This window comes from Macaca fascicularis, chromosome 3 (genome assembly GCF_037993035.2).
Source record: "Macaca fascicularis isolate 582-1 chromosome 3, T2T-MFA8v1.1".
Classification (NCBI taxonomy): domain Eukaryota; kingdom Metazoa; phylum Chordata; class Mammalia; order Primates; family Cercopithecidae; genus Macaca; species Macaca fascicularis.
In genome coordinates this window covers 90,254,667-90,266,259 of record NC_088377.1, presented here as the reverse complement: position 1 = coordinate 90,266,259, position 11,593 = coordinate 90,254,667, and the positions used below count along the sequence as shown (strand labels likewise).

General features: G+C 44.2%; 2 protein-coding genes across 11 annotated transcripts in view; one reads left to right on the top strand and one right to left on the bottom strand.

Annotated features, from left to right (window-relative positions):
- Positions 1 to 2,190: 2,190 nt before the first annotated feature.
- On the bottom strand, positions 2,191 to 4,066 carry MPLKIP (M-phase specific PLK1 interacting protein). The gene is made up of 2 exons (XM_005549741.3): positions 3,673 to 4,066; positions 2,191 to 2,708 (listed from the first exon to the last, which is right to left on the bottom strand). The coding sequence occupies exons 1-2, from the start codon at positions 4,009 to 4,011 to the stop codon at positions 2,508 to 2,510; spliced, it is 540 nt and encodes a 179-aa protein (XP_005549798.1). The 5' UTR covers positions 4,012 to 4,066; the 3' UTR covers positions 2,191 to 2,507.
- A 366-nt stretch (positions 4,067 to 4,432) lies between these two features.
- Positions 4,433 to 11,593, top strand: part of SUGCT (succinyl-CoA:glutarate-CoA transferase) — a 752,487-nt gene continuing 745,326 nt past the window's right edge. For 9 of the 10 annotated variants that reach the window (XR_010585693.1, XR_010585692.1, XM_065542089.1 and 6 more), the window contains exon 1: positions 4,433 to 4,569. Coding sequence is in view for 6 of the 10 variants with exons in the window: in XM_065542089.1 (XP_065398161.1) it covers positions 4,449 to 4,569 (121 nt within the window). In the remaining 4 variants the exon portion in view is untranslated. Of the gene's footprint in view, positions 4,570 to 7,254; positions 7,354 to 11,593 lie in introns of all 10 variants that reach the window. The other variant, XM_065542090.1, reaches the window with a different exon arrangement.

Here is an 11,593-nt window from a genome sequence, read left to right as displayed (position 1 = left end):
GAAAGAAAATGTACCTAGACCATTAGAAGAGTTACAGTTTGAAGGTCTTCCAAATATGATATAAATACGCTGGCACAAAATTCTTCCTAACTTCTGTTTTCGTCTTTACTAATAACCCAGTGATCTAAGAGATGCTTCAGTACATTATTTCCAAATGTCATTTCCTAAAGACAACATTTCTTACCTATAAAGTTCAATAAAGTATTTTAATTTCCATTATACATCATGACCTCGACATATCTGGAAAGACATAATATTGGGAATAAGGACTTTTTCTTTAAAATACTGGGGAAAAATTACTAAGTTATCCCTTTATATATAGAGTGTAGGTAGAACAATATAGTAGTTACAATCAGAATTTCTATATCCATTCATTACTAAAGTACCTACTATCTTGCAGACACTATTCTAAAAACTGAGGAAATGGGGGTAAATGAGAAAGAAAGTAACAGCTACCATTTATTGAGTGCTTACTATGTGCCAGGCTCTGGCTTAAGAGTTTCATACATAAATTCACTTAATCTTCCAACACAACACCTCTATGACACAGGCACTATTAATTTCCTCATCTTACATATGAGAAAAACGAGGCATAGAGAAGTGAACTCATCCAGCTAGTAACTTGTAGAAACAGAATTTCCAAAATCTTGGATTTCATGGAGCTTTTATTAATCTAAAAGCCTTCCATTCTTATTTTCTTGTCTCTGTGAAATATCTAATGAACAAATAGAAGTGGGTATGGGTCAAATAGGAGGTGTGACTATTTTGTTTTTACATGTTTCTTTCTGGAATGTTGAAACAAAAGTTTTAATAGCTCTATCTTCCTATTTTGTAACTTCAAAATGTCTAGAGTCTGTATTACACGTTAGAACACTTGATTTTGGCCGGGCACGGTGGCTCACGCCTGTAAACCTAGCACTTTGGGAGGCTGAGATGGGTGGATCACTTGAGGTCAGGAGTTCGAGACCAGCCTGGTCAACATGGTGAAACTAAAAACACTAAAAATACATGTTCTCGGCCGGGCGCGGGAGCTCATGCCTCAAATCCCAGCACTTTGGGAAGCCAAGGTGGGGGATCACTTGAGACCAGGAGTTTGATCGAGACCAGTCTGGCCAACATGGTGTAACTCCATCTCTACTAAAAACACAAAAATTAGCCGGGCACGCGCCTGTACTCCCATCTACTCAGGAAGTTGGGGCGGGAGAATTGCTTGAACCTGGGAGGCGGAGGCTGCAGTGAGACAATATCGCGCCACTGCACTCCAGCCTGGGTGACAGAGTGAGACCCTGTCTCAAAACAAAACAAACAAAATAAAACAAAACATGGTCTCTACTAAATATACAAAACTTAGCCAGGCATGGTGATGTGCGCCTGTAGTTCCAGCTACTCAAGAGCCAGAGGTTGCAGTGAGCCAAGATTGCACCACTGCACTCCAGCCTGGGCGACAGAGACACTGTCTCAAAAAACAAAAACTACTTGATTTTAAAAAAATAGTTGGGGTAACAATTCTTCCATATTTTTCTCTCCAGAACTATAGTTATATATACATAGTATCCCTTAATTTGGAATACCACTTCTCTACTCCAGGTAGGCCCAGTGGTGCTCAAGGTCACAGAACCCTGTGTCATTATGGTGATGTGTCCATGATTCAAGCTAATCAGATCTCACTGTGGCCTTGGCCACAGTTAATTGGTTCAATAATACAGAAACATGATCTAAGTATGGCAAATTTGTCTTCTCTTGGATTGATGGAGATGAGAGATGTTCTTTTTGCAATGGAAGTGAATTGAGACTGCTGGTAGCTATCTTCTTTGGCCTCAAGAGAAAATAACTCCATAAAGCTAAGAGGTATAGAGAAGTTCAGATAGAACACTTTGATTTAGCTATGCATGGTCTATTCTTGCCTTTTCCAGTTAAATGAGTATAAAGTTATGCTTAAGTGGGTTTCTGGGGCTTCAAGTTTTAATGCATTTTAACAGAAGCATTAGATAAAGTGAGTATGAACAGAACTCTGTTATTCTCATCCTCGTTATTTATGAACAAATACAGAGCTGTCTACAGCTCAAAGGATGGTTTATCTATTTCATTTTCAAAAATAATTTGCAAAATATTTACCTACAAACGCTAAGTGATTACAAAGCATTACTGTAATAAGTCTACTTCTTTATCATACCACAAAACCACAATAGCTAGAAGACAAAATGTTTTATTTTAAAACATTGAAAAAACATTAAAAGACAAATGTCCATTATATAACCAGGAATGTTAAATATATGGAAACTGTAAATCTCTAAAATGTGGTAGGTACTTGCAGAGCTAAATGTTGCAAATTATCCTACTTTTTTTCTGTAATATCAACAATACCTGATACGATGAAAAATAACAAAAAGACCTTACTAATCATCCAATCAAAGTCATCATCTTTGGGTAAATTTATATCAACACAAGTTAAAGTTTTGTCCAAGATGTTCCTGACACATGAAGCTTCCAGTTGAATTTCAGAAATGTTAACAAAAGTATCTTCCTTTTTTGCCTGTGAATGTTTGAGTATTGCTGTATTGTTGGCTTATATCCACTACAGATACTGGTTCTAGGCCAGCCCAAGGATCTTCAAGCATTGAAGGCTTGAAATAATTTTCCAACTCATTAGACATTCTTTTTTCTCTAACACGCCCTGATCCAAATGGTGTAGATGTCCTTGGAGAACCCTTTAGAAAAAAAATCAGTTAAAAAAACACTTAGTAAAGATAATTGGTACTTCTTCCTTTAGCTCAAGGTTAGTGGGAATCACATTGCTGCTTAAAAGTTGTGACTTGAACCTAAACATGTTCGATTACAAAGTCCATGTTTCCTTTAATCAAGTGTTCCTCTTTTTTTTTTTTAAAAAAAAAAGTACTTAAAGCAACTTGTTATTCTCACTTATTTATAATTCCATGACCACTGTCACCTCAAATACTTTTGTGTCTAATGTAGTAGCTCTGCATTACATTACAAATACAAGCAGTGATGAAATAATTATATTCAATTTTCCCTCGAAATTTTCATTTTTTTCAGGATAAAACAATACTATAGTTTTAAAGTTTCTACAACCTTTCTAGCTCATGAACATTTTCTTTACTCCTTAGCTCCAGACTCAAAGGGGTAGGGAGGGGGTTGGTGTAGAATACACCAAGTTGGAAAACCACGTAGTTGCAAGTTGTAAACCACAGAAATCCTAGACATGCTAGAGATACTTCTCTGTCTTTTGTATTTACTCTCACTAAAGGAATGGAAAACTTCCCCTACCACCGATTTTCTCTCCAGGGAAGCTGGAGCAGAAGCCAGTGTAGCTGGAAACAAAGATTAAAAAAAAAGAAAAAGAACGATTTCCTGAAACAAACTGGCAAGGCCCTTGGCAAACAAGAGGAAATGGAGAATTAGGGAAATCTGTGTATGGGTGGCAGTGTACTGGTTAAAAGCACGAGGGCTCGAAAACAGAACGTACGGCTCTGCCACTCTTTAGGGTAATCTTCCGAAAGTTACTCAACTTCTCTAAGCCTCAGTTCGCTCATCTGCAAAATAGGGGTAACAATAGTACCTCAGAGAGGATTAGACAAAATAATCCACGTAAAGGGAATATTAGTACCATGCCTGCCATACAGTAAGAGCTCGGCAAACGCTGGCTATTATTACCTGGGGGTGGGTCTGCTGCTGCCCTGGGGAGTAGCCGAATTGCTGCTGGGACCCCGCGGGGGACCTGGAGTAGGAGCCAGGGTAGCCGCCAGGGGACGGAGACCCGAACCGGCCCCCCGGGAAGCTGCCGCCGTGTCGCGGAGAATGACTGCTCCCGTAAGGCCTAGACCGGGGCCCGTACGGCGGCGTGTGGTGCGGACTCCCGTAACCGTCTCGAGGGGAGGGCGGCCGTGGTCCGCCCCCGCCCGGGGTACCCCGGAAGCTGCTTCCGCTACCCCAACCTCCTCCACCCGAACCAGGGTAAGGAGGAGTCGGGGGCCGAAAATTTTGTCGCTGCATATCAGGAGCCAAAGCCGAAAACCTCGCAGCGGCGTTCTCCCACCGGAACTGTATCGACCGGCCCTCCACAGAGAACTGCTAGTCCTTTACCAAAACAGTCCTCCGACCGCAGCCACCTTACGGCACATCCGTTCCCGCGTCACAAAGGTTCCGCCAGGGGCGGCGGGATGACCTAAATTACTGACTCGGCGAGAGACTCAGTGGATTTAAGTGAAAGGAGGAAGAAAAGGACACAGGAAAGGATGGACACCCGAACCCAGCAAGAACCTTTCCAGTCTGGGTGACCTTGGTCTGACAGACGAGACGCTATCCCGGCGGGCGACTGGTACTGGGAGTGCTCCACCCCACCCGGCGGGGGCGGGGTCTGCGGCGTCCGTGGGCGCCCCCCAGTGGCAGCGGGTGGCGCCGCACGGAGTTCGCTGCTTGGACCGGGACCGATGCCATCTGAGACGCACGCGATGCTGGCGACGCTGGCGAGGGTGGCAGCTCTGCGCAGAACCTGCCTCTTCTCCGGCCGGGGCGGCGGGAGGGGGCTGTGGACTGGCCGCCCGCAGTCAGGTACCCTCCGAGATTCGGTCTGGGCGGCTAAAGGGACCCCTGCCCCAGTTTGCCCCCTTGGGCGCCCTGAGGAGAGCGATCGGGGTCTGAAGTCTCTGCTGACCCCGCAGCCCATCCGGTGGCTTTGCTCGCCTCCCTGCAACCCAGCTCTGTGGGCCTGCGGCCGGCCTGCCCCGCTCTGGCCGCCCAGGGTCGCCTCTGCCCCGCGCGTTGCTGTGACCGAGGGCTCGGTGTGCGGCGGGGTCCGGCTCCTGCGCGTCACGCGGCTCGCGTTTGAGGCCTCTTTACTCCTATCCTTTCGTCCGCCAAGTTTAAGTAACTTCGAAAATGCACACCCAGCCACATTTCAGAAAAGACTTTAGCCCGCTGTTTTGCATAACTTGACACTTCATGTACAATAAAAGACGCCTTTGTACAGTTACCTGTCGCAGAATTTTATTTAGAGGATGAAATTTAGCTTTACTACAGTGTTATAGAACTTTCTTTACTCCTTCTGAATTTGGGAATGGTAATCCACTATGAAGCTTTTTTTTTTTCCTTTTCTTTTTTGAGACGGAGTCTCGCTCTGTCGCCCAGGCTGGAGGTTGCAGCTGCCACCTTTTTTGAGACGGAGTCTCTTAAAAAAAAAAAAAAAAGGAGTCTCGCTCCGTCGCCCAGGCTGGAGTGCAGTGGCGCCATCTTGACTGACCACAGCCTCTCCTCCCGGGTTCAAGCGATTCTCCTGCCTCAGCTTCCCAGAGTAGCTGAGATTACAGGCATGCGCCGCATGCCCGGCTAATTTTTTTGTATTTTTAGTATAGACGGGTTTCACCTTTTTGGCCAGTCTGGTCTCGAATTCCTGGGCTCAAGTGATCCGCCCACCTCGGCCTCCCGAAGTGCTGGGCCTCCCGAAGTGCTGGGATTTCATGCGTGAGCCACCGCGCCCGGCCTAGGATACACAATCTTAAAGAGCTTTAGGACTCATTTAAATCATAGCCTAATGGGTAGCCTGGACCTGTGATTTCCATTCACCCTCTTGTAGCTGCTACTCCTCGCTGTCTCTGACATGTTCTGTGACATCCCGAGCTGACGAGTGTGGTATCTTCTCAGCTTCTAACCTCCTTGATGAATGGAGACACACACACAGAGTTTGTTTGTTTGTTCTGTGGAAATTCAATTCACTGCATTTCGTTTCTTCTGTAGATACAAGTCGCAGAGTTAATCAAGGTAGCATATTGCTATTAAGGCTTAGTGATAAAATTAAGGCCTGAGGACGCCAGCCTATCCACTTTATTATATACAGTAGTTCTGTCCTGGCCAAAAATTCACCTTTCTGGACATTATCTTTAGTTTTTAACTTAATGCTTGGAAATTGCTCATTTGAATATTTATTGAATAAAATCACCTAGGCGGGACGATTGCTTGAGCCCAGGAGTTGAAGACCAGTCTGGGCAACATGGTGAAGTCCTGTTTCTACCAAAAATACAAAAAACTTAGCCGGGCTTGGTGGCGTGCGTCTGTAGTCCCAGCTGCTTGGGAGGCTGAGGTGGGAGGATGGCTTGAGTCCCAGGAGGCTGAGGCTGCAGTGATCCGCTACTGTGCCACTGCACTCCAGCCTGGGTAACGAAGTGAGACCCTATCATACCCCCCCACCCCACTGAGAAAAAAAAAGGTTCACATACATCACATAGGTAATTTTCACCTTTTAGATCGTCAGTCTACTCAGGGGAGGGGACAGAAAAGTGAGGGTGGTGGGGACCAAAATTAACTTTATTTTATATATATATATATATATATATTTTTTTTTTTTTTTTTGAGACAGAGTCTTGCTTTGTCGCCCAGGCTGGAGTGCAGTGGCGTGATCTTGGCTCACTGCAAGCTCCACCTCCCGGGCTCACGCCATTCTCCTGCCTAAGCCTCCGGAGTAGCTGGGACTATAGGCGCCCGCCACCACGCCTGGTTAATTTTTTGTAATTTTTAGTAGAGACGGGGTTTCACCGTGTTAACCAGGATGGTCTCGATCTCCTGACCTCGTGATCCACCCACCTCAGCCTCCCAAAGTGCTGGGATTACAGGGGTGAGCCACCGCGCCCGGCACTTTATTATTACTCTTATGGAGATGGAGGGTCTCACTCTGTCACCGAGGCTGGAGTGCGGTGGTGAGATCACAGATCACTGCATCTTCGACCTCCTGGGCTCAAGTGATTTTCCCACGTCAGTCTCCCAAGTAGCTAGGACTACAGGCTCATGCTACCATGCCTGGCTAATTTTTATTTATTTATTTATTTTTTGTAGAGACAGGGTCTTGCTATGTTTCCCAGAACTCCCGACCTCAAGCATTCCCCTCTCCTGCCTTGGCCTCCCAAAACTCTGCGATTAAATGGTGTGGTGAGCCACCATGCCCAACCAACAAATTAATTTAATAGTAAACAGTTTAACTGATGGCCGCATAATGAGTATATAGATCTTTATTCCACCAATGCATTTATCTGTATAACTTCAATCTAACTAAATTTCACTAAAATTTATTAAAATTCAAAAGCCATGCTCTTTTTAAGCTTTCAGTAGTACATTTTGTAGCAAGATGATTAAACTGACAATAAAAAAGTTTGAGTTGTGTCTTTCTGTCTTATAGCAGTGTACTCTCTCTCTCTATATATTTTGTATTTATTTAAGTATTGAGACATGTCTTGCTCTTTCATACAGGCTAGAGTGCAGTGGCACAATCCCAGTTCACTGCAACCTCCGCCTCCCTGGGCTCAAGCGATCCTTCCACCTCAGCCTCCCAAGTAGCTGAAACCAGAGGTGTGTGCCACCATGCCTGGCTAATTTTTGTATTTTTTGTAGATATGAGGTTTTGCCATGTTGCCCACGCTAGTCTTGAACTCCTGGGCTCACACAATCCAGCCACCTGGGCCTCTCAAAGTGCTGGGATTACAGGCATGAGCCCCCTGTGCCCCAGCCAGTTATGATTGTTTTTTGGCATCTATTCATGGGGGTACAAGTGCAGTTTTGCTACACTGATACATTGTATTGGGGTGAAGTCAGGGCCTTCAGGGCATCCATCACTGGCACAACACACATTGTACCCAGCAAGCAACCTCCTGTAGTCCATCCCCTTCCCTCTACATTCCCAACCCTCCAAGTCTCCATTGCCCATCACTCCACACTCTGCTTCCATATGTACACATTATTTAGCACCAACTTATAAGGGAGAACAGGCAATATTTGTTTTTCTGTGCTGAGTGGTTTCACTTAAGATAATGGCCTCCAGTTCCATCCATGTTGCTGCAAAAAGCAGTTTCATTCTTTTTTATGACTGAATAGTATTCCATTTTGTATATATGCCACATTTTGTTTATTTAGTGCTTCATTGATGGGCACTTAGGTTGATTTCATATCTTTGCCTTTATGAATAGTGCTGTGATAAACATGAGTGCAGGTGTCTTTTTGATATAATGATTTATTTTCCTTTGGGTAGATGCAAGGTAGTGGGATTGCTGGATCTTATGGCAGTTCTATTTTTAGTTCTGTGAGAAATCTCCATACTGTTTTCCACAGAAGTTGCACTGATTTACATTCCCACCAACAGTGTATAAGAGTTCCCTTTTCTCAGCTTCCTCACCAACATCCTGTGAGTTTTTTGTCTTTTTAATAGCCATTCTGATGCGTGTAAGATGATATCTCATTGTGGTTTTAATTTGTATTTCTCTGATGATTGGTGATGTTGAACATTTTTTAAAAATTTTACTCATGGCAGTACACAGAAATTTTCAGGGAAGATTAAAAGCATGAAAACATGACTCTTAATAGACAATTCTAGCAATATACAAACTCTTTTTACTTTGTTTCCCTAGAGTCTTGAATTTTGTGTTCAACTAATGTTCTGGTTATGAATTTAAAATGATTACAGCATACTGCCAATGTTTGAGAAGAAATCTGTTATTGGATTAAGTTTGGGAATCAGGCTGGGCATGGTGGCTCATGTCTGTAATCCTACCACTTTAGGAGGCTGAGGTGGGTGGATCACCTGAGGTCAGGAGTGAGCCGAGATCACGCCATTGCACTCCAGCCTTGGCAACAACAGCAAAACTCTGGCTCAAAAAATAAAATAAAATAAATAAAATAAAAAAGATTAAATAAATTCAGGATTCATAATACTGTTCATTAATTAATTTTTGAGACAGTCTTGTTTTGTCACCCAGGCTGGAGTTTGGTGACAAGATCTCAGCCCACTGCAACCTCCACCTCCCGGGTTCAAGGATTGTTCTGCATCAGCCTTCAGAGTAGTTGGGACTACAGGCATGCGCCACCACACCTGGCTAATTTTTGTATTTTTAGTAGAGACGGGTTTCACCACGTTGGCCAGGCTTGTCTTGAACTCCTGACCTCAGCTGATCCGCTCACCTCAGCCTCGGAAAGTGCTGGGATTACAGGCGTGAGCCACCGTGCCCGGCTGATGGTGAACGTTTTTGATATGCTTGTTTGTCTTTTGAAAAATGCCTACTCGTGTCCTTAGCCCGTTTGTTAATGGGATTATTTGTTTTTTGTGGTTGAGTTGTTTGAGTTGCTTGCAAATTCTGGATAGTAGTCCCCTGTTGGATGTGTAGTTTGCAGATATTTTCTTCCATTTCTCAGGTTATCTGTTCACTCTGTTGATTATTTCTTTTGCTATGCAGAAACTTTTTAGTTTAATTAAATTCCACTTGCCTTCTTTTGTTTTTGTTGCCTGTGCTTTTGAGGTCTCAGTCATGAATCTCTTCTAGATCAGTGTCTAGAAGAGTTTCCCCTAGGTTTTCTTTTTTTTTTTTTTTTTTTTTTTTTTTTTTTGAGACGGAGTCTCACGCTGTTGCCCAGGCTGGAGTGCAGTGGCGCGATCTCGGCTCACTGCAAGCTCCGCCTCCCGGGTTCCCGCCATTCTCCTGCCTCAGCCTCCTGAGTAGCTGGGACTACAGGCGCCCGCCACCGCGCCCGGCTAATTTTTTGTATTTTTAGTAGAGACGGGGTTTCACTGTGGTCTCGATCTCCTGACCTTGTGATCCGCCCGCCTCGGCCTCCCAAAGTGCTGGGATTACAGGCTTGAGCCACCGCGCCCGGCCTTCCCCTAGGTTTTCTTCAGTATTTTTATAGTTTCATCCTTACATTCAGGTCTTTAATCCATCTTGAGTTGATTTTTTTCTTTCTTTTTTTTTCCTGAGATGGAGTTTTGCTCTTGTTGCCCAGGTTGGAGTGCAATGGTGCGATCTCGGCTCACCGCAGCCTCTGCCTCCCGGGTTCAAGCAATTCTCCTACCTCATCCTCCCAGGTAGCTGGGATTACAGGTATGCGCCACCATACCCGGGGAATTTTTTGTTTGTTTAGTAGAGACGGAGTTTCTCCATGTTGGTCAGGCTGGTCTCAAACTCTCGACCTCAGGTGATCCGCCCGCCTAGGCCTCCCAAAGTGCTAGGATTATAGGTGTGAGCCACCGTGCCTGGCCAAATTGACTTTTTTATATGGTGAGATACAGGGATCCAGTTTCATTTTTCTGCATATGGCAATCCAATTTTCCCAGCACTGCACTCCAGCCTGGGCGACAGAGCAAGACTCCGTCTCAAAAAAAAAAAAAAAAAAAAAAGAGAGAGTGACGGGGTGAGTGGTTTGGCAGGAGAAATGGTTATGGCACAGCAGGAAATTGGAATGAGTCAGGGTGGAGAATGAGCAGGTAATCGGAATGAGTTAGAGTGGAATAGGTAACTGGAATGAGTCATGGTGGAGCATAATCGGAATGAGTCAGGGTGAAGCAGGTAATCAGAATGAGTAAGGGTGGAGCAGGTAGTTGGAATGAGTCAGTGTGGAGCAGGTCATTGAAAAAGGTTGCTTTATGAGGAAGTTAAGTTTAAAAGTAGAAAGCAAAGAATTGAACATACTGACATACCGATTCTTTGAAGAGGAATTTAGAACTCATATCTAACATTCCCTCCTCTTGCATTTCCTTACAGCTCTTTCTCTTCAAACTTCTTTAATATGTCTTGGCTTACTTGTTTTGCTTGATTTTTCCAAAAGAAAAAGCTTCTCTGGATAAGGCAGAGGAATAGTTAAGGGAGGTTTTAGTAAGTGCTGTTTTTATGAACCTCTGCACCAACCCATGGATGCATGGTGTGACACAGCACCCGACAAGAATAAGTACACCCATTAGGGCTCGAGGGAAGTAAGAATTGAGGCTATTCTTCTTTTCCATTTACTGAACCACTTTTCTAGCCATCGTGTAAAGGGGTCATTTACCCCTGAGTTGTTGGCTAACTCATTGGACACAGCAGTCAGACTTTGCAATGCTTTTGTTATACTTCCATCAGGGACAGTGTTGTTTTGGATGAAGGTACAACACTGAGTTTTAATCATGACGCAAACTCCTCCTCTTTCTGCTAATATCATGTCTAAGGCTATCCTATTTTCTCAAGCCATCTGGCTAGTAGCCCCAATTGCTCAGCTGTTCCTTTAACAGCATCTCTAGTGTAGTTAATAAATTGCTGTTGGTTGTAATAGATGCAGTTTATCTAATCTACATTTTTATTAATTGTCACCCACCAAAATATTGACTCAAATCCTGCAGCTATTTGATTTCAGGGTTTAAATTGATCTGGTATTCCCTGTGGGACTCCAGTTGCATTTAAATAGACATGAGAGTCGAAAGACCCATAAGAGGCTTCTCTTGCTTTATGATGTGTGGTTTTTCCTTCCTCTGGTAGATGAAAGGCCAGAGTAAAAGGGATAGTCAATTGGACTAGAGCATAAGTACTGCTCTAATTATTTGGCAGAGTGTCCAGTACAGGTCCTCCACAATCCCACCATACATCCGCTCAGGGATGAATAAGGGCAGACTGATGGGTCAGCTCTTGGAAGTGCAAGACTTCACTGAATCCTGTTAAGTCTCCAAGGAATGCCTAATATTTCCCCTTGTCGTTGGAGACACAAGGTAAAATTGGTTTTGGAAGATGGAGGCTGGATGGCCCTCGGGGGCTGACCTGCAGCATGACGGACTTTGGGATATAGCAGAGAGAGAGCG